The following is a 21,588-nucleotide window of genomic DNA, read 5'->3' on the forward strand; positions in this document are numbered from 1 at the left end:
GAAGTACTGGAGTATTTCTCCCTTATTCCATCATTAAGTAGCCTTCTAGTGAGCAAGTGCTTTTTTTTTTTTCCAGTTTTTAAAATTTTATTGGCCAGGTGTGGTGGTTCACGCCTGTAATCCTAACCCTCTGGGTAGGCCAAGGTAGGAGTATCCCTTGAGCTCAGCAGTTCAAGACGAACCTGAGCCCGGAGCAAGAGTGAGACCCGTCTCTACTAAAAATAGAAAAAATTAGGAGGCTCAGGCAGGTGGATCACTTGAGCTCAGTTTTGAGGTAGCTTTTGAGCTAAGCTGACGCCATGGCACTCTAGCCCAGGCGACAGAGCAAGACACTGTCTCCAAAAAAAAAAAAAAAAAAAAACTATTATTTTCTCACCAAGTTGTGATTTGAAGAGCAAGTACTGTTTTGATTCTCTTCGTTATTATCCCTCATTACAACCGAACCCAGTGCAGCTGCACCAAGCTTAAGTTAAGAGATAATGGTTTTTCAAACAGATAGGGAGCCCCCTCCCCCAACTGATGTGCCTGGAGACACCCATTGTCCTAGCCTCTCCATTCCCAGAAACCTGGACTCTCCCCTCAAATATCCTTCCTGTTTCACCTGCAGCACTGACTCAAAGCAGGGGCAAATGCCCACCCCAAACTGCAAGCGCTCCTCCCCAGCCAATGACCTCGAATTTCCGCTGCTCCTGGACATGGTCTCCAACCTTCAGAAAAATGGCAAGGTGGACCTTGTCCCTCGATTCTAAAGTTAGCCCTTTACCGCAAATATCACCAGCACAGATTATTCCGCAAATATCATCACATATTTTTGGGGTGGCACGTTTCCTCAGTGAGCTGGTTTACTCCCACAGGAGTAACCAATGCCCCATTTCAATTCTCAAGGAAACGACTCTGCGTCCCCCTGGCTCAGCCTTTTCTCCTACTGCCAACGCAGCCGTTTCTCAGGGAAGTAGCCCAAGTCGCGTGGCCGGGCAGTTACCGTCCAACGGTTTTCTAACGCGAGACGGCAGCGCGGGAGGAGAAGCGGGAACAAGTCAGGACGGGCGGGGGAGGGGCGGCGGATGAAAGGCGGGCCGGCTCCAGGAAGCATCGCGAAGGAGCTGGTAAGCCCCGCCCTTTCCGTAGATATCTCTAGAAAGCCGCGCAGGAGCCCGAAAACAAAGACTGCGCACGCGCGGCGGCAGGGCCCGGGCATTTTGCTGCGTCACCAGCCGCCGCCCGGCCTCACCACCCCTCGCTGGCTCGCACGCACGCACGTTCATTCTCCGTTCTCGCGCCCCTTTTGCTACACTTTCCTCTTCTCCCCGACCGGAGGAGCCGCTCCGCGCGGTGCATTCTGGGCACCCAGGTCGAGCCCGCCGCTGTCGCCGTCGCCTGAGGGGAGCCAGAAGAGGCCGCGACCGGGGATAAAACGCCGGAGTCGCCACCGGAGAGGAGCCGACTCCTTAGCAGCAGCCGCCAGAAGCCCGCTCGCCCGTCCCCCTGCCCCGTTCACAATGTGAGTGCGACACCTCGCCGAAGGAAGGTCGCCCGGGAGTGAGGCCGAGGCCGCGTTTGGGGCTGCCGGGAAGCGGTCCCTTGCGCTCCGCTTTCGGCCTCCTCGGCTTTCTCGCAGTATGGTAGCAGTCGTTGCTGCCTGGGGGTGGGAGGTCTGCGATCCTTGTTCCGGTTACCGTTGGCGGGTGGAGGACATTTTTCCTCCAGATGTCCGCTTCCCCCGCCTGTAAACCGTCCCTCAGCCTCCTCGTGCCGGAAATCCTACTTTCCCCTCTTTGGCAGTCTGGGTTACTCTTCTCACTCCGTAACTCAGCCCTAGGCCTTAAGCTCTTGCGAGCTTTTTGCCATGCGGGCGCCCTGGAGGCGTGACCCTCGTGGCTTGCCACTTGGCTTCTTGGGCAGTCTGGTTCTACCTCTCTGATGCTGGGACCAGGCCCGGGGCCAAGTGCACCTGTGGTGGGTGCCACCAGAAGCCTGATGGTGCTCCTGGTAGAGCACCACGCGGCCCTCCGCGGTGAGCGGCAGGTACTGCTAGGCAACTGTAGGGAGGCCATGCCGTCACCATAACTTACTTCCTTCTCCTGTGTCTGGGTTTTTTGAGTATGCGTACTTCCAGGCATACTAACTCCAGTCTCTTTAAAAGAGGAGAGGTCGCCAAAACTCAGCCGCTTCCCTGGTAGCGAGGAGGAGTTATCATTGAGCAGGTAGTTCTGCACGTGTCGAGTGGAAAGCTCCTGGTGGGCGTTTTGGGGGTTCTGCATTAAACTTCGGGTGAGGTTTCATTATTTGGGCTCGGTGTAGGATGAAATAGGTACGTAATTGAATTCTTCTCCTAAAGAGTTTAAATTTTTTCATGTGGAGGTGACTACAGTTTATTTAGCAATGTTAGTTTTATTATGATAAAGGATAACTTTGGTGATTTTAACTAAGTAAGAATTCTTGGCCCTGCCACTTCCATTTCTTAGCATACTTCTCAGGAAAAGTTTTGCCTTTTGTGAGAACTGCCTCTTTTATAGGGTTTGGAGTTCTTTTGTTTTTTGATCTGTGGTGGTTTTGTGCGTGTGTGTGTATGTGTCGTTTTTGGTACTCTGCGCCCTAAAATTTAGGTATGGAGAACAATTGAAAGGAACAATTTTTATTCCTATGGGAAGTAATACTTTCAAGGGGTCACTTAATGATAATAACGATGAGTATGTTGGCTAGAAATCTATATGGATAAGGGATACAGTAAAGCCAGTAGATGACAGAGTAAGCCTCCAGAAACATGGATTACTGTAAAGGCATGTATTAGAATTTTGAAGGGTCCTCCTCCCCCCAAAACATGATATCTAATAGAAGAATTTTTATTTATTTTTGAGACAGAGTCTCACTCTGTCAGCCAGGCTGGAGTGCTGTGGAGTGATCATAGCTTACTATAACCTTGAACTCCTGAGCTGAAAAGACCTTCCACCTCAGCCTCTTAAGTAGCTAGGACTACACGTGCTGGATACCGTGCCTGGCTAAATTTTGAAAAATCTCTTCGTAGAGACAGGTCCAGCTGTGTTGCCCAGTCTGGTCTTGAACTCCTGGCCTCAAGTGATTCTTCTGCCTTGGCCTCCCAAAGTCTTGGCATTACAGGTGTCAGCCACCATGCCCAGCTAATACAGGGCTTTTTGAAAAAAGATATAGATCTTTATAAAATAACTTTTGCCACTTTTCTTTTTGAAATCCTTTGTAAGTAATGTAGCAAAGATTATCAACCTTAAAATGCCTTTTATATTTGGAAATTTATAAGGAGAAAATGAATTGTCAGATAAGGCATTACCAACTTTTTTTCCTTTGCATTTGTTTTTGCAGCTACAGGTTCTACAACCAACTTTATTAATAGATTTTAGGCAAACATATCTTTTCATGAAGAAGTACCATGTTCAGAATGGCTTGAAATAACACTGTCTGGAGGTAACATAAAATAGTTATGTAAGAAGTGGGCCGGGTGCAGTGGCTCACGGCTGTAATCTTTCCACTCTGGGAGATTGAGGCAGGAGGACTGCTTGTTGGAGACCAGCCTGAACAAGAGTGAGACCCTACTAAAAATAGAAAATATTAGCCAGGTGTGGTGGCTATATAGTCTCAGCTACTTGGGAGGCTGGGGTAGGAGGATCTCTTGAGCCTGGTAATTTAGGCTGACACCATGGCACTCTACCCTGGGCAACAGAGCAGGATTCTCAAAAACAACAACAAAAAAGAAATGGTTATGTAAGTAGATTAAAAACTCAGGTGAAAAGTGTAGCAGTCAGTATTCCAAAAAGGATGCCACCTTCAAAACGAGTGTTCTCAAGAGACTAGATAAATCCTCTTTAAAATGTTCAGTATGTGCCATTTTGTAAATTTTTCAGGGGCTCTTACCACACTAGTAATTTAAATGAAATTATAAAAAGAATACTATGAGTCATTTGATACCGGAGAAACCTTTAATGAATGCATCATCCAGTCCTAGGAAAACTCCAGCCCATAATTGTTCATTTTCTTGGTGTCTGTTACAAAGTTTTCTTAGATGTAGAGAGAGACATTTATGTTTATGCTAGGTGTCTTAAGGGCTTGTGGGGTGTTTTTTGTCATTTTAAAGCCCTTTATTAGTGATTTCATAGTTAAATTTCTTTAAATCTTAAATTGTAAAAGTTTTGTCCAGTAGCTTATAGAAAAGCTCCTAATTAAGCGGCTAGGATTTTAGGACCTCTATCCTTTAAGACCTAACCTTGCAGAGAGTGCTACTTAGTATTTTCTTTTTAAATTAGCTGTTGGACCAATTACTAGATATAAAGTAAAATATTTACTTTTGAAGTATTTGAAATATTTGAGATATTACATTACAGTGCCTCAGTGTCTTGTATTTAAATTAATAAATGTCCAGAAACGTACTGTGACTATCTCTAACTTTGGTTATAGTCTTTGTCATCAATCAACTTTGTGGGAATTAATTCCAAAAACAAAATTGTCCTTAGCCTTCAAAACAAATTGTCATGATTTACAATTAATTTCTGTAAGAGAAGAGTATCTGATGATGGCCTTTGTTCAGTATTGATTTTCTAACCACTAACCTGGTAACTGGATTTTCTTTCTTTCCTTTTTTTTTTTTCCCCTGTGCTCAGTTAGGTTTTAACTAGAAGGCAGTAGAAACTGGAAGAGACAAATTGCTCCAGTGTGGTATTTTATTGCTAAATTAAGATTCTACTGTTTCCTTGGATTTTCTCAGTTTAAAAATGTAGAAGCTATATCATTTGGAGGTTTTATGTGGTTAGTGATTGTTCCTTTTCAGGGGGGAAAAAGAAAATGCCTTTGTAATACCAGCTGTTTAGAATCAACCTAGCTCTTAAACACCTAAAATCATATTTTATTTGAGCTTTTAATGGAGAATTGTTGCATCTGGTGTATTTTGCTACTACAAAGTATGTTGTACTAAATTTATTATTTACTGTATGGATTGCCAGTAAGAATAGATTTTAAAATGAGGCTGCTTCCCCAGTACACCTTTGAACTTTTGGTTTTCCAGGAAGATGCCAATTACTTTTTTTTGTTTTTTATTTGAGACAGGGTCTCACTTTGTTGCCCGGGCTAGAGTAAGTGCCGTGGCATCAGCCTAGCTCACAGCAACCTCAAACTCCTGGGCTCAAGCAATCCTACTGCCTCAGCCTCCTGAGTAGCTGGGACTACAGGCATGTGCCACCATGCCCGGCTAATTTTTTGTATATATATTTTTAGTTGGCCAGATAATTTCTTTCTATTTTTAGTAGAGACGGGGTCTCGCTCTTGCTCAGGCTGGTCTCAAACTCCTGACCTCGGGCGATCCACCCGCCTCGGCCTCCCAGAGTGCTAGGATTACAGGCGTGAGCCACCACACCCGGCCTGGAACCGAGGATTTCTGACAGAAGGCTTATATTTTCCACTTCACAAAAAGGAAAACTATTACTTGTCCAGGTGGTACCCGTTTTTGGTTATTTGTTTGTTTTTTGTTTTTTTGAGACAATCTCTGTGGCCCTGGGTTAGAGTACAGCGACATCATCATAGCTCACTGCAACCTCAAACTCCTGGGCTCAAGTGATCCTCTTGTACTTTCAGTAGGTCTTGCTCTTGATGAGGTTGGTCTTGAGCTCCTGAGCGCAAACAATTCTCCTGCCTGGGCCTCCCAGAGTGCTAGGATTACAGGCGTGAGCCACCTCGACAGGCCCAGGTGATACTTTTATTGCCACGTAAATAACCTTGTGTCTTTAGTTCAGGTTTACTGTATAATCTAAGCTGCTTCTGTGATGACTAACCTGTGCCATACTTCTTGACATGCCATAATGGAGCTCTGAGGGTCTAAAATGTGTCTGTAATGGGGGCAGTGAGAGATTACAGTTGACTTTGTGTAAGTGTTATTTGTATGGGGAAAAATTCTTTTAATTGCCCTGGGGATGTTAAAAGAATGCATAAAGCCAGGCGGGAGCCTGTAATCCTAGCACCCTGGGAGGCTGAGGCGGGAGGATCACTCTAGGTCAGCAGTTCGAGACCAGCCTGAGCGAGAGCAAGACCCCATCTCTACTAAAAAAAAAAATAGAAAGAAATTAGCTGGACAACTAAAAACATATAGAAAAAATTAGCTGGGCATAGTGGTGCATGCCTGTAGTCCCAGCTATTCGGGAGGCTGAGGCAGAAGGATTGCTTGAGTCCTGGAGTTTGAGGTTGCTGTGAGCTAGTCTGATGCCAGGACAAAAGAGCGAGACTGTCTCAAAAAAAAAAAAAGAAACAAAGAAAGAAAGAAAAAATATATAGAAAAAATTAGCCAGGCATGGTGGCAGCATGCCTGTAGTCCCAGTTACGTGGGGGGCCTGAGGGGAGCTGAGGCAGGAGGAGCGCTTTAGCCCAGGAATTTGAGGTTTTTGTGAACTAGGCTGACGCCAGGGCACTCTAGCCCAGCTACAGAGTGAGACTCAAAAAAAATAAAGAATGCATAAAAGTGGGAATGTGGGAAAGGTACAAAGTTGTTTGGATGGGGTGGGGAGATACCACATTGAACTAATACATATAAATGGAAAGAACAAGATTTTTTGTATAAATTATTAATGGAATGTGTACGCCTTTTGGATACTTATATAACTTTTCAAACCTTGAAATCAGAGTGGATACTTCCATCTCATTTCTTGTTCCCCACTGATTTTTTTCTGGACACAGACCTTCAGTACAAGATTTTTTGTGTGTAAGTACTTGTGTTTTTTATTTTTTCATCACAGCAGCCACACCAGAGATCCAGCTTTTTGAGAAGAAGAAACTTAATGGAGAGTGATGTAGTACAATCAAATCTTGAAACTGAACCATTTCAAAGTAGTAGTTTGCTTGCTATCTTGATTGATGTTATCACTGAATGCCCCTGAAATTTAAAATACCCCAAGGCAGCCTTGTTAGTTCCTCCTTGGTGGCCCTGATGGACCTTGGTACATAATTTGGGAACCAGAGTAGCCGGTTTATTCAGATTACCTTTTCAGAAAGTTTTATATAGTACTACAACTGGTATACAAAAGATCTGAAAATATGAGAAGCATATCTGGAGTTTCACTGAGCAAAGAATATGAGAGATAGCTTGGTTTCAGACATTATAAGTGGAGCTTTTAATAATTACCTAACAAGGAAAAACTGCTTAATCTGTGAACTTGGGAATAATTTTTTCTTTTCTGTAGTAGAACTTTTATGTCTCATTCCTCACTTGTTACAAACTGAAATTTACCAGTTTCTTGAATACCTTTTGGAAATGATAGACAATTTTTTTAGTCTTTAAATCAGTACTTCTGAACATGATAACATCCTTTTTTACAGCTGATTTTTTTTTTGTTTCAGTGAGTTTTATTTTTCTTCTGTAACTCTTGATACAATTTAAAGATATGTAACAACCAAAGATTATTTTGCAATGCAGTCACCTATTTATATGTCAAGAAAGATAAGCCACAGCTAGTAGTGGGTGTGATCCCCCACCCCGATGTTTCTTAGTAAAAGGGTTTTGGGCTACATTTCACTTGAATGGAAGCTTCTCAAGGGCAGGTGTTTTTGTCTGTTTTGTTGACTAATGTATCCAGAACAATTCCTGGTATGTCCAGTGAATATTTGTTTTATTTTAGCTGTAAGACTTGGCTACATGAAGTGCTTGATGGTCAGGGTTTGGACTAACTGGAGTCTTCTACTATTGGTCCTGTATTCTCCTATAGCACATCTTTGGTCAAATTCAGCAATATTCCGTATTTATACAGAATGGAGAGTAGATTGGTGGTCAGTAGTTGAAAGATAAAAGTTTGTGAGAGCCATCTATAAATCTAATCTTTGATTTTATATTCTATTATTTAGGGCTTTGCTACATTTTAAGAAGTCTGAAGTCAGTATATACCTTTTTTTTTTTTTTTTGAGACAGTCTCGCTCTTTTGCGCTGGCTAGAGTGCGGTGTCGTCAGCCTAAACCTCAAACTCCCAGTCTCAAGCAATCCTCTCGCCTCAGCCTCTCAAAGTGCTGGTACACCATGCCTGGCCAGCTTATTTTTTTTTGGAAGGCTTTTCAGTCAAAATTAATTTTTTTTAACTTTTTTCTTTCTAATTTCTATATGAGGCCATTAATTGAAAATTTAAGTTTTAAAATACTTGCCCATTTTGTCATAAAGATTATTAATTAGCATATCCTTATGCCACATTTTGCAGTTTCTTAAAGGCTCTTAGAAACATAGAGCATTTTTATTAAATAGTCTTTGTTGCTGTTTTCTCCAGTACATTTGTTTATGTGTGTTAAAGATGCTAATATTTTGTGACTGGTTGATAGTATCCTAATTTTTTCCCACTGATTTATAAAAGTAAGAATTAGATATTAACAATGATTTGTCACATTTATATGTGTAGAAACTTTGATTTACAAACAAACCATTCTGATTGGACACTACCATGAGAGAGAGATAATAAAGATAGCAAGGGCAAAATGTACTGGGATATACAGAATGTAGAATTCTGTGTAATTCGATGTGAAGAGCATATGTATGCTACATTGGTTGTAGCAATGAGGTTGATCTAAAATATTTCAGAGAGCCAAATTTGAATTATTATAGTATTAACTAAGATTTGTAGGCCTGTCATTTGTATTCTAAACATTTTTTGTTTCACTGAATTCTGATGTACCAAATTAAAGATATTTTTCATGCTTGCTATATGATAGTCTGTTGTACCTACTTATAAAAACTTCAGGGCCCTGGAAATTCTGAGAGAAAAAGAAAATAAAGATGTTGGAGCTTTGTGGTAATTCTGCTATATTCTATATTGTTATCTATCATTCTTTTGTCAGTGTGCCACTTCTGTTAGGGTTTTTTTGCCTTCAAGACTTTCAAAGTTCTAAAATGATAATGATAGCTGCATAGCTGGAATTAATGTATTTTTTTAGCTACCCAGTTACGGGATAAATTATAAACTCCCTCAAATTATGTATAGTATACCTGTCCTACCAGTTCATAAAAGACTTGAGGTGTTTTAATTTTCTTTTATAATAAAATAATGCTTTGCACATAGTAGTACACTATCAAAATAATTGCAATAAGCGGGACATTTTCTTTAGCAAATTATTTCCGACTGGCTTTCCTGGTGCATCCATTTTTTTTAAGTGAAGGTGCTTATAATTTTCAATATATTAGAATTAATAGCCACGAAATACTAGCATATTAAAATTTGTGGTATTTGGGAACAAATATGGTCTTTGTCCTTCTAAGGCTAAGAGACATTTTAGACAGAAGTACAGAGAATTTTAGATGTTGTAAAATTTAAATGCTTGAATTGGTATATATAGCCCTAATGTTGAGCTTAGAAATGCTTGTCAGAAAAGCATGAAATGTCCTGCTGTGGAGTTTTTTGCTGCTGTTTTTGCTTTAAGTAGTGGGTTATTTACATAATGTATGCAGAAGTGAAAAAGGTTTTTGTGTCTACAGGTATATATTAAAATGAATTAACAGACTTGAACAGTGAACATGAATTTTGCCAGTGTTAATATAAAGGCGAGAGAATTAGAAGCTAGAATTAAAGCTAGACTAGCCCCTTCTCCATTGGTTAATAGAAAAAGAGGTGAACTTCCTGCAAGATGAAAAGAGATTTCATAAATATTTGGTTCCCCTTTCAAATGAGCGAATATATGTGTGTTTATTACTGACTTAGGTTAAGTGTAGGGCATCCTCCCCCCTTACATATAATTTTGGATTTTTTTTTTTTTTTTTAAGATCACCACACCTGGCTAATTTTTCTATTCTTTTGTAGAGATGGGGTCTCACTCTTCCCATACTGGTCTCTCTCCTGCCCTGAAAGAATCTTCCCATCTCGGCCTCCCAAAGCGCTAGGATTACAGGCATGAGCCACAGTGCCTGGCCCTGTAATTTTGATTTTTTGATGGTTTAGATCAGGGTCAGCAAACTTGTATATAAGTTCAGCTAGTAAATATTAATAGGGTCAGCTAGTAAATATTAGGCTTTACAGGCCACAAATATGTCTGTCCCGCCTTTTTTTTTTAATGCAGAAATCATTTTTGGCTTGTAGCTTACCTTCTGATTTAGATAATTAAAAAATTTTTTTTTCTTTTTCTTTTTGGAGACATATCCTCACTGTGTTGCCCAGGTTAGAATGCAGTGGCATGATCATAGCTCACTGTGACTCCTGGGCTCAAGTGATCCTCCCACCTCAGCCTCCCAAGTAGCTGGGACTACAGGCACTTGCTAGCACCAGACCTTGATACTTTAATTTACTTTTTTGTGTGAAGTTGAGGTCTTATGAAGTCCTGGGTTCAGGTGACACTCCTGTGTTGGCCTCCCCAGAGTGTTGGGATTATAGGTGGGAGCCGTGACTCCAGGTTTAGTCATAGTATTAATTTGCTGATGCTGCTATAGCAGAGTACTATAGATGGGTGGCTTAAACAGCAGAAATTTATTTCCTCACAATTCTGTGAGTCTGGAAGTCCCAAGATAAAGATGTCGACAGGATTAGTTTCTTGTGAGACCTCTCTCCTTGGTTTGCAGATAGCTGTTTTGTGTCTTCCCTTCTGTAACTGTGTCCTCCTAATTTCCTTTTATAAGGACACTGGTAATGTTGGATTAGGGACCTACTCGAAGACCCTATGTCTTTAAAATATATTCATATTCTGAGATGTTAGGGGTTAGGACTTCATGAATATTGGGGGGAACACAAATCAGCACGTAACAGTGATAAAATTCCAGATTACTTAATGTTTGAGGAAGGCTTGCTTATTTATTTATTTATTTATTTATTTTGAGATGGAGTCTCCCTCTGTCACCTGGGCTAGAGTGCTGTGGCATCAGCTTAGCTCACAGCAACCTCCAATTCCTGGGCTCAAGCAAGTCTCCTGCCTTAGCCTCCAGAGTAGCTGGGATTACGCTACCATGCCCGGCTGATTTCTCTGTTTTTAGTAGAGACAGGGCCAAGGCTGGTCTCAAACTTCCCTCTTGCTGAGGCTGACCTCAAGTGATCCTCCCATCTCGGCCTCCCAGAGTGCTAGGATTACAGGGGTGAGCCACAATGCCCTGCCTCAGATCTCTCTTAATCTAGAGCAGTTCACCTTTGTTATGGCATTAATTTGTTAAACCGTGCTTCAGGATTTGTGCCTGCCTTGTGTCAATTAACTTTTTTCTTCAGATTCCCTGTAGGCTGGAATTAAGCTTTAAAGATTTCTTAAACTGAGGCCGGGCGCGGTGGCTCACGCCTGTAATCCTAGCACTCTGGGAGGCTGAGGCGGGTGGATTGCTCAAGGTCAGGAGTTCGAGACTAGCCTGAGCGAGACCCCGTCTCTACTAAAAATAGAAAGAAATTATCTGGCCAACTAAAAATATATATAGAAAAAATTAGCCGGGCATGGTGGCACATGCCTGTAGTCTCAGCTACTCGGGAGGCTGAGGCAGTAGGATGGCTTAAGCCCAGGAGTTTGAGGTTGCTGTGAGCTAGGCTGACGCCCCGCACTCACTCTAGCCAGGGCAACAGAGCGAGACTCTGTCTCAAAATAAATAAATAAATAAAAAATAAAAAAATAAAGATTTCTTAAACTGAAGTTGAACTTTTTTTCAAATAAGTATATATCATAGTACTATGGGATACACCATGTTGCATGAAACAGAAATGTATGTCTTGTTTCACTTTTAGTGATGCTAAGATTGGTAAATTCTTCATCAACTGTTTCATCATTGTCAGTGGTGGTATCCATTGATGATCTTTCCTTCTACAAGGAAGCTAGTATTCTGTAAAGTTTCCTTCATGAACTGGTACTATTCAGTTTTCATGAATAAAAGTTCATAAAGAGAAGAAAGGGGAAGTGCCTAATTCTTTCACTGACAGTTTGTAAAGAATTGATGTCTAGCATCCTGTGATCTAGAATTATGGAGGGGTGCCTTTATTTTTAATTGATACAAACTCAGGGTTTTTGTATTCAGTGTACTTAAATCAATTTGCAGTCTTTTTGTTTGCTCAAATTGTCTTTGGCCAAAAGCAGACCCTTTTTGCTGCTCCTTGTTTAGACTTTTATGGCCTTTTAAAGATTCACTTGTACAAAATGTCCCAAGCTCATACTTCCCACTTTATATCTGGGACCAGCCATTCCTCTAAGGGAACTCTGGTTCGGTTTTGTTAGAAATGGTATATTTGTACTGCAGAGCTCATTGCCCCTGGTTGTTAACCATTAATACTGTTTTTTAAAAAGGATTATTAGTCATTTGCATTTTAAAATTTGTTTATTAAGTTGGCAAATATTTCAGCTAAAGACAGAACACGTTAACCACATAAGGAGGAGAATACTGTTCACAAGAAAATGAGCTAGAAATAATGTGTGCCCTAGTCATTAAAATTCCTAAATTGTTTATTGAGTACATTAACATGTTAACATGGGAAATTGTGATTTAGACTTTTTCAGAAGCATTTAAAATCTGAAAATTAAAAAACAAATCTGCAGATGCCTAAAGAAATAGCTTTTGCTCTCAGCTGATTTACTGATCTTTAGACGTTGGAAACTAAACGTGTGCTTTGTAACCTATTTCAGATCTGATAATCAATATGATTAGTTTAAAAGCTGTGTAAAAATGTTGATGGGCAGTGGACTGCAACTTTATAGGACTTGACTGCTACTCTTTAGGGAATTTCAAACTTGAAGACAAAACAGGCTTTCAGTTGTATGTGGAGCACTAGAATATATATTTTTAAACTTATTTTGAATATTTTGGGATAGTTTTAGATTTACATGAAAATTGCAAAAAGTACAATTCCTATATGCCAAGTAACTTTAATTACCAAAGCAGTGCATTTTTTTTTTTTTTTTTTTGAGACAGAGTCTCACTCTGTTGCCCTGGCTAGAGTGCGGTGGTGTCAGCCTAGCTCACAGCAACCTCAAACTCCTGGGCTCAAGCAATCCTACTGCCTCAGCCTGCCGAGTGGCTGGGACTACAGGCATGCACCACCATGCCCGGCCAATTTTTTCTGTCTATATTTTTAGTTGTCCAGCTAATTTCTTTCTAGGAGTCTCGCTCAGGCTGGTCTCGAACTCTTCAGTTCAAACTATCCTCCTGCCTCAGCCTCCCAAGTGCTAGGATTACAGGCATGGAGCCACTGCGCCCAGCCTGCATATTTGTTTTTAAAAAGTAATTGAAGGGCGGGCGCGGTGGCTCACGCCTGTAATCCTAGCACTCTGGGAGGCCGAGACGGGTGGATCGCTCCAGGTGAGGAGTTCAAGACCAGCCTGAGTAAGAACGAGACCCCGTCTCTACCAAAAATAGAAAGAAATGATTTGGACAGCTAAAAATCTATATAGAAAAAATTAGCTGGGCATGGTGGCGCATGCCTGTAGTCCCAGTTACTCGGGAGGCTGAGGCAGTAGGATCGCTTAAGCCCAGGAGTTTGAGGTTGCTGTGAGCTAGGCTGATGCCATGGCACTCACTCTAGCCCGGGCAACAAAGCGAGACTCTATCTCAAAAAAAAAAAAAAAAAAGTAATTGAAACAGTTGAGTAAGATGTGGTTCTACCTTCTTCATCTTTCTGGCTCATTCTTTAGAGGCAAATGCTGTTAATTTTGCATGTGTGACAATTTGAATTTTGATGCATGTGCAAACGTTTGTATAAAGACTACAAAGAAAATTATTTGCCACATAGTCATTATTGCCTGTTAATCAACTGTATTTGAAAGTATTTGCCCCAAGTGGTTTGTTAGCCATATTCTAAAACAATTTTAATAGATGAGTAGAGCTCTTGTAGTTGACAGTATGAAGGAGACAGGAGCAGGTTAACAGTATTAAGGAAAAAGCAGTGTGTTGCTTTTAGTATGTATCAATACAGGTATAGAGTAAAAGATGAAGTTGTACGGAAACTTCATTCTTTAATGTCATTCTTTAGAATCTTTTAAAAGTTTGTTAGAAGATTTGTTTGTACCCCCCATTGCAGCTGAAAACGTTTTTTGCAGACACTTCTCATACATTTTAGTTCCACAGTTTCTAACCTTGTAAGTAGAGATAATAAATACTGTATTTCAGTTGAAAGTGGATCCGTTCTCTTGATTTATTAATTGTATAAAGTTTAATTTCAGAACTGGGGCTCTAAAGGAATAACACATTTTTCCACAGGACTAACTAAATGGTTAACTATTAAGTGTTGTTTGGTTTTTAAATCCCTATTACGAAATTGATATCACTTTGAAACTAAATCTTGCCTAGTGTCCTATGTTTTGAGTTCGTAGGTAGCTGTCAGGGTAAACATGTAGTTTCTGTTTAAAATTGTAAGAAACTGCCCCCAAACAATCAATGCTGTAATGGAGTAGGAAAATGCATTACTTACATGCTAAATTTTGGAGATTATGTAAATTGTCAATTAATGAATTCCAGCTTGACTTTGTCTAATTTTACATCTTTATAGGCAGCCTGCTTCTGCAAAGTGGTACGACCGAAGGGACTATGTCTTCATCGAATTTTGTGTTGAAGACAGTAAAGATGTTAACGTAAATTTTGAAAAATCCAAACTTACATTCAGGTAAGTTACCATTTTACATCATTGCGTAGGAAGCTTATTTCAGACAACTGAATAACTTAGGCTTGCTTGTTTTGCTTTTTGTTTTTTCATTGAAATTATTACTGATCTTTATCTCTGAAGAGACTTAATTCATTCTTTTCTTTTTTTCATTCAGTTGTCTTGGAGGAAGTGATAATTTTAAACATTTAAATGAAATTGATCTTTTTCACTGTATTGATCCAAATGTAAGTAGTCTTGATGTTTTAATCCTGATTTAAATTGTGAGGAAATGAATATACTTAAAGTACTCTGTAGTAGTAAGCACTAATTCTGTTTAACAGTTCAGAGGCTAACTAGGTATACTTATATTTTGCAATATTTTTTTCTCCTTCAACATACTTCCCTGCATACTCTTTTTGTTCTTGCTATCACTGTTTGGACTCATGGTAGTACTCCTGAGGCTTGTCTTTTCTAAGGATGGAATCTTATAAACCATTCCTTGGTTGTACCATTTTTAAATTAAAATGCAAATGTTTTCTCTTCACCTTGTGCCTGGAAGAAAAAATGATACCGGTTAAACTGGAAACTTTTGGTGGTGTGTGGTTTTTGGTTTTGGTTTTGTTTTTTTTTTTTTTTTGGCAGTTGGATAGTTTGAAGTTTTTAGTAGTCAAGGGCATATGTTTGTTTTGGAGTCTAGATAAAATGTAAGGAGAGAAATGAGCTACTTTCTGTCATGTAGTGATACTGGAAATTATCACTGTAAAATGACATGATGTGTGTGATGATGTTGCTTTTGTTTATAGGATTCCAAGCATAAAAGAACGGACAGATCAATTTTATGTTGTTTACGAAAAGGAGAATCTGGCCAGTCTTGGCCAAGGTTAACAAAAGAAAGGGCAAAGGTAGGTTTCATTTTCCTTTTTTAAAAGTAGTATTTTAAATAATAAAAAATATACTTGTTTGGTGTAAGGAATACACACACTACATGTTTTTGTTTCATAGGTAAGTATAAAGGCTTATTATGTTCTCTATTTTTTTGGTCTACTTTGATATTTATTAGTTTTAAATTATTTAAGTATTTTGAGAATAGTTCCTACCAGTAGATTTTCATTGTTCAAAAGGAAGGTTTAACAATTTTGAAAGATGTTGCATAAGACTTTATTTACCATTACTGCATTTGATTTCACACTGATTTTTCCATTAGCTTATTCTCTTTTTTGTGTGTGTGCTAAGTATGAACTCACAGTTCAAAAAAATGTAGTCTTGCTGGGTGTAGTGGTTCTGGCCTGTAGTCCCAGCTACTTAAGGCTGAGGCAGGAGGAGCATTGCTTGAGCTCTGGGCTGTAGTGTGCTATGCCATTTGGGTGTGTATACTAAGTTCAGTACTCCCGTCCCAAGAGTAGAGGACCATCAGGTTGCCTAAGGAGGGATGAACTGGCCCAGGTTAGAAATGGAGCAGGTCAAAACTCTCTTGTTGATCATTAGTTGGATTGACCTGTGAATAGTCACTGCACTCCAGCCTAAGCAATATAGTGTAGTGAGACCTGTACTTTTAAAAAAAAAAAAAAAATGTCTTAAGTTGCATACCAAGTGCAAATTTACCTAATCATAGAGTGCTATTTGTATTGATCTATAGCTTAATTGGCTTAGTGTGGACTTCAATAATTGGAAAGACTGGGAAGATGATTCAGATGAAGACATGTCTAATTTTGATCGTTTTTCTGAGGTAAGTTCCTTTAAATGCATCCCTCTCCCCCAAGTACACAGTACATTTCTGTATAGTCAGTTTAATTTGGTTTTAAGACTATTCTGTGGTATCAACAAATAAGGTCTTAACAATGGTAATTTAATCCTGAAGTTGAACCTTTTTTACAGTTTTTTAAAAAATTAGTGTTAGGTTCTAAAGTTGGCGTATAAAGGCAAAGAATAAACTTTGCAGCTGATCAGTCCAACACAGCTAGTTTTATTTCAACATTGAAACATTTTACAATAGTTGGCTTCCTTTAGAGACCCATGTAACACAAATAGAAACTTTTAAATGAAATAATTATGGTGAGAAGTTCACACTGAGAGGTGTGTGGGAAGAGGGGTTTAAGCTTAAGCAAGCCTATTTTCTAAGGTGTCACCCAATGTATTTTGCCATGGCCAAGGAAAAAAAATGGTTGATCTCCCGGTAGACAGACAGACCTTATCTAATTTACTGGAATAAGGCTGAGTAGAAAAGAGAACAACGTGAGGTTGTAAGCTGACTGTATACCCGTGAAATCCATTTCTCATTTCAATTTGAAAATTTTAATTAACTAGACTCTATTTGTATTTCTTGTTTGAGAACTAAGAGTTAAAGGAGCTTAGTTTCCAGTGTCATGTATGCAACTACTTAGTATGTCTCCTCACATGGCTCTGGCTGGCACCTTGACTCCAGCAGAAAGGGAGGGAGGATATTATACTCGTGTGATTCTCCTCAGCTGTGCTATTCTTTACCTGTAGTGACTGGTGCCACCATTTATCTAGCTGTATAAGTCACAACTTCATAACACTACTTTTTACTGTGCTATCTTTGTTCTGTGCTATCTTTGTTTTTTGTTTTACCTCCTAAATAGCTCTTGAATACGTTCAATTCTCTATCTCTATTACTGTTGTATCCTCAGCACCTAGCATTGTGCTTGGCACATTTTGAGCATTTTTCCTGCTCAAAGAATCTTAACAGAAGTATTCAACAGTGCCTTCAGAGGTAGGGACACTCTCTACCAGTTATTCATGTTATTCAAGATAGATTGTCAAAAATTTTTATACTGAGAGATTTTGACTACGTATCCTTTTGTGTGTGCATGTGTGTGTATAGTTTTTTTTTTTTTTAAATTGAGGTAAGAGCATTTAACACGAGTTCTATCCTCTTAACACATTTTTAAGTGCACGATACAGTATTGTTAACTATAGGAACAATGCTGTACAGCAGAACTCTGGAACTATTCATCTTGTTATAACTGGAACTTTATACTTGTGGGAACAGCGGCAACTCCCTGTTCCCCCAGCTCCTGGCAACTACCATGTGACTATTTTATTTTATTATAAAGTGGAATCATGCAGTGTTTGTCCTGTGACTGGCTTATTTCACTTAACATCCTCCAGGTTCATCCATATTGTTGCATAAGGCAGTGTTTCCTCCTTTCTTAAGGCTGAATAAGGCTCCATTCTTTTAAGGCTGAACATTTGTGTGTATGACTAGTTACCCCTTTAAGGCCCCTTCCAATTCTGAAATCTGGGTAATCTTATGTTTTTAAAGTCTTTGTTTTTTTTAATGTGTTATGCATGGTTGTGTAAATAATTCTATTTTTCTAAAATCTAAACATTACAAAATTTTAATTTGGAGATAAGTCCCTCCCCATCTAATGATAGTTGTTTAGTCTTTTGTTACTTCTATCTCTAAAAACAATATACTACTTCATAATTATAAACAACTATGCTGTTTCACTGTAGTCTTAGGGGAAAAATTAAGATTCTAAACAACTAAAGATGGGGGGTTAGTACTTCATGTAAGTATGTTCTGTTCTGGTCCCAATTTATTGTAAGTATTCATGGGTATTTTCCACAGTGTGTACCTCTTTCAAGAATTACGCTTATTTGTGGTTTTTAACTTCAGAATTACTACTGTTCAGCCTTCAGTTCAATATTCAGGCCTTTTATACAAGCGAATCATCCTGGAGGTCTTTGTTTTAAATCACTTAGTGGTCCTTCACGTTATTTAAAACCATAATGAGAACCATAAAACACATGCCACCTAGTTTAAGACACAAAGCTTTGCAATCGCAGACGAATCCCATTCTTTTCCTTAGCCACCAGAGGTAACCACTGTTCAGAATTTTTATTTTAATTTCTCTGTGATACGTAGCTATCTTGCTGGATGAATTTTAATAACCTCACTTTTCTTTAGGGAAAACTTAGTCTTAAGTTCCTTCAGATTTTAAGGATTTTGTTTAATTACCTATAATCTACCTTTTCCAGAAGTGAAGGTGCTTAAGTTTATTTTGCATTTTTCATTTGTGGAAATCTATGACAGACTTAAGATTTATTCTGGAGCGTGCAACCTAATAATTAGGGCCTAATTTAACATCATTTTTAAAACTAATTTTTACACTTCAAATAGATGATGAACAACATGGGTGGTGATGAGGATGTAGATTTACCAGAAGTAGATGGAGCAGATGATGTAAGTCTATAAATTCTTTTTTCTGTTTACTTTAATAGTAAGAAACAATGTATTTACAGGTTGTTTTATACAGATTCAAGATTGCTTTTTTTTTGCCACTTGTTTTTTTCTAAAAAATATTATAGGGAAAAGCAATTTTTAAAATGTGCCCATTTTTAAGGGATGGGTACCTACTGGGGAACTGGTGTTCCGTGGACCATTCCTAAAGGGACCAGATTTCAAAAGAATCATTGCATAGAGATATATACCTATTCAATTAAGAGTTTAGAACTTATTTTGACTAAATAAGTTAAATAGGTTTTATAGCAGGATGGGTTAGAACAATAAACAGGTGAACACTGCAAATCTATAAAAGGAGGAGTTAGACTAAACCACTTTATTCAACATCCCCCCTTCTGGCATCCTGTTAACATCTTCCAGAAAGTTATTTAATGCAGTTTGGAGAATACTTAGACTAATTTAACAGCTAGGACTACAGTTCATTGTCTTCTATTAGTCCACTGGTCTTTGTATCGAGCCATTTTTTTTTTCTTTTTTGTTGAATGCCAAGAGAGAAGATGACAATTTAGGGAGTTGTTCAAAGGGTGGGCTAATTCCTCACCAAAAGGCACACACCAGTTTTTACAGGAAGATAGATCCTGAGCTATACATTCATTCACCTTATGTAAACCTGATCTTAAGTCTGATTATAAATTCCTAGGCTTGATAAAACCATATACCTTTGCTGCTTTAGTCAAAAATACAGTGCTTCAGCTTTTTAAGGTAAACTGTTCAGTTACCAGAGAAATGTTTGATCAGCTTGATAACTTTTTTTTATTTCCCCTTCTGCAGGATTCACAAGACAGTGATGATGAAAGTAAGTGTATGTAAAAATAGAGATGTTAACTTAACAATTGGAAGAAAAAGTCTTTATGGCTTCAAATAGCCAAAGCAGAAATGTGAATGATTTGACATAGTAAGACAACCAATTAATTCACTAGGAACTACTTAATTATATTTTTGACTGCTTTTTCCATATAAGACTTTTAAATTGGTTAATTATTCCCTTGTTCTTCATACTGATGTTTTTTAAATCCTTTCAGAAATGCCAGATCTGGAGTAAGGAATATTGTCATCACCTGGATTTTGAGAAAGACAAATAACTTCTCTGCAAGATTTCATAATTGAGAGAATTCTGAGTCGGTAGCTCTAAAGGCAGATGCTGTATTTGCCTCCTTTAACCCATTTTTCAACCTGTTTGTTTTTTAAAGGCTTCACTAAGGGTTGATATGTACCAGTGTATGGGGCAATTTTAATCAGCTAAGGCAATAACCTTATGCATGAACATTTCCCAGACTTCCATGAAGCTGTTGAGGTCCTAGGCAATTGATACAGCAGTTATGATAAATAAAAATGTTTCACCTAAGTCTCCTTTTTTTCATAACATAGATACTGACATGATAGGAAGTTCTCAGCTTAGGGAAAGATAACAAAATTTTAGACTTTTAGAACATGAACTTAAAAGTGGCTGAAACAAATTGGCTGACACCTTAAACTGGTAGCCTGTTGTTCCTCTGGTATGCCCTGGAGGGATTGTTCCACTAAAGTTTATTTTTCAAAAAGTTTACTTTACATTATTGTATGTAAGTAATCATTTGTCAGTGTTCCAGATGTATCTTAGCTAAAACTAGTGAATGCCCTAACTTAGATGGTTTTGAAGCCTATACATTTGGTATTGTTTGGCCCTTAAGCTTTTACATCTTTTAGCATGGAGGACGAAGAAAGCTGTACGTTGTTGCTTGAGAATCTGTACATTTAGACCAGATTTGTATTTGCACTGTCAGTATGGCAAATGAGTGAAAAAATGTTAATACACTATTGGGTTTTTTATTTCTTCTTCTTCTTCTTCTTCTTTTTTTTTTTTTTTTTTTGATTCAGCTTATACCAGGGCTGAAAAACCTCAATTTATGTTCATGACAGTGGGGATTTTTTTTAATGTCTACATTCTTTCTAATAAACTGTTGGAAGACTTGTTGGCTGTCCTTTAAGTGTCCGGCTTACTGTAATTTCATGTATTTACCATTTACTGGAATGGAGTTTTTATTTGAGGAAGAATTGGGGATTATTCCTCTGAAAAAGAGGCTTGCTGTAATGTCACAGGAAACCTTTTTAAAGTGGATCTGTAATAGAAAATTGTAGATGCACTTTGCAGCAGCTGGAAAAGAAAAGTGTTGTGATTTGATTGAAATAAACTAAATGTGTTGTCCTCCTAAATCTTTGAGCTTCTGCATTTTGGCAGTTTTCATTCCCTCATAGCTTGTGTTTGTCAGTATAGAAATGTTCCGTATTTCAGCATTGCTTTATGTCAGATATTCAAGACTATTGAAGTGCTGGGGGATACAAAGATTAATCCTTCAGGTGCTGTTGCTGTGCTCAGGGAGCTCACAGGCTAAGCTGTGGGTAGGGTGTGTGGGAAAACAAACAACAAAAACCTTGATAGATGGGAAGTGTAAGAAATATCCATGGGGTATTACGGGGATTTAGAAGGAAAACAGTTATTTTTCATTACCTCATTCAGTGTATGGCTCTGTTCAGAATGATAGTCAAAATAATTTTTTTTTACTACTAGAGAACCTCCCTACTTTTCAGGGACCCTGGGCATTGACATAACAACGTTTGGCATTCTGCTGTTAACAATGTAATATAGTTTGGGTTCCACGCCTGTTGAAGGAATGGTTTCCTCAAAGTCCTAGATATAACTTAGTCTCCTTTTTCTGGAGCATGCTAAAGGCATCAGCATGACTGATATATAGCTTTTAGCTTCAGGGAGAAAAAAAATGTTTAAAAAAAAAAAAACCTATTGTGATCAAACAACTAGAAGATGATTTCATCAAC

The 21,588-nt window shown here is 38.7% G+C and overlaps 1 protein-coding gene across 2 annotated transcripts; it reads left to right on the forward strand.

Moving 5' to 3' along the window:
- Positions 1 to 1,054: 1,054 nt before the first annotated feature.
- On the forward strand, positions 1,055 to 20,967 carry PTGES3 (prostaglandin E synthase 3). 2 transcript variants are annotated; one of them, XM_045553607.1, is made up of 8 exons: positions 1,055 to 1,501; positions 14,415 to 14,528; positions 14,683 to 14,752; positions 15,311 to 15,409; positions 16,144 to 16,233; positions 18,652 to 18,714; positions 19,546 to 19,570; positions 19,797 to 20,967. In XM_045553607.1, exons 1-8 carry the CDS (start codon positions 1,065 to 1,067, stop codon positions 19,814 to 19,816), a joined length of 918 nt encoding a protein of 305 aa, XP_045409563.1. In that variant the 5' UTR covers positions 1,055 to 1,064; the 3' UTR covers positions 19,817 to 20,967. The 2 variants fall into 2 exon arrangements, with proteins under 2 accessions (XP_045409563.1, XP_045409565.1); XM_045553609.1 differs by lacking the exon at positions 18,652 to 18,714.
- The last annotated feature ends 621 nt before the right edge of the window (positions 20,968 to 21,588 follow it).

The sequence above is a fragment of the Lemur catta genome, chromosome 6, assembly GCF_020740605.2.
Source record: "Lemur catta isolate mLemCat1 chromosome 6, mLemCat1.pri, whole genome shotgun sequence".
Taxonomy (NCBI): domain Eukaryota; kingdom Metazoa; phylum Chordata; class Mammalia; order Primates; family Lemuridae; genus Lemur; species Lemur catta.

Excerpts from the sequence above, each read along its gene's own strand:
- PTGES3 (XM_045553607.1), top strand. The coding sequence starts at position 1,065 with ATGAAAGGCGGGCCGGCTCCAGGAAGCATCGCGAAGGAGCTGGTAAGC. Across the intron at positions 1,502-14,414 it reads CCCCCTGCCCCGTTCACAAT|GCAGCCTGCTTCTGCAAAGT; the intron begins GTGAGTGCGACA and ends ACATCTTTATAG. Across the intron at positions 19,571-19,796 it reads ACAAGACAGTGATGATGAAA|AAATGCCAGATCTGGAGTAA; the intron begins GTAAGTGTATGT and ends AAATCCTTTCAG.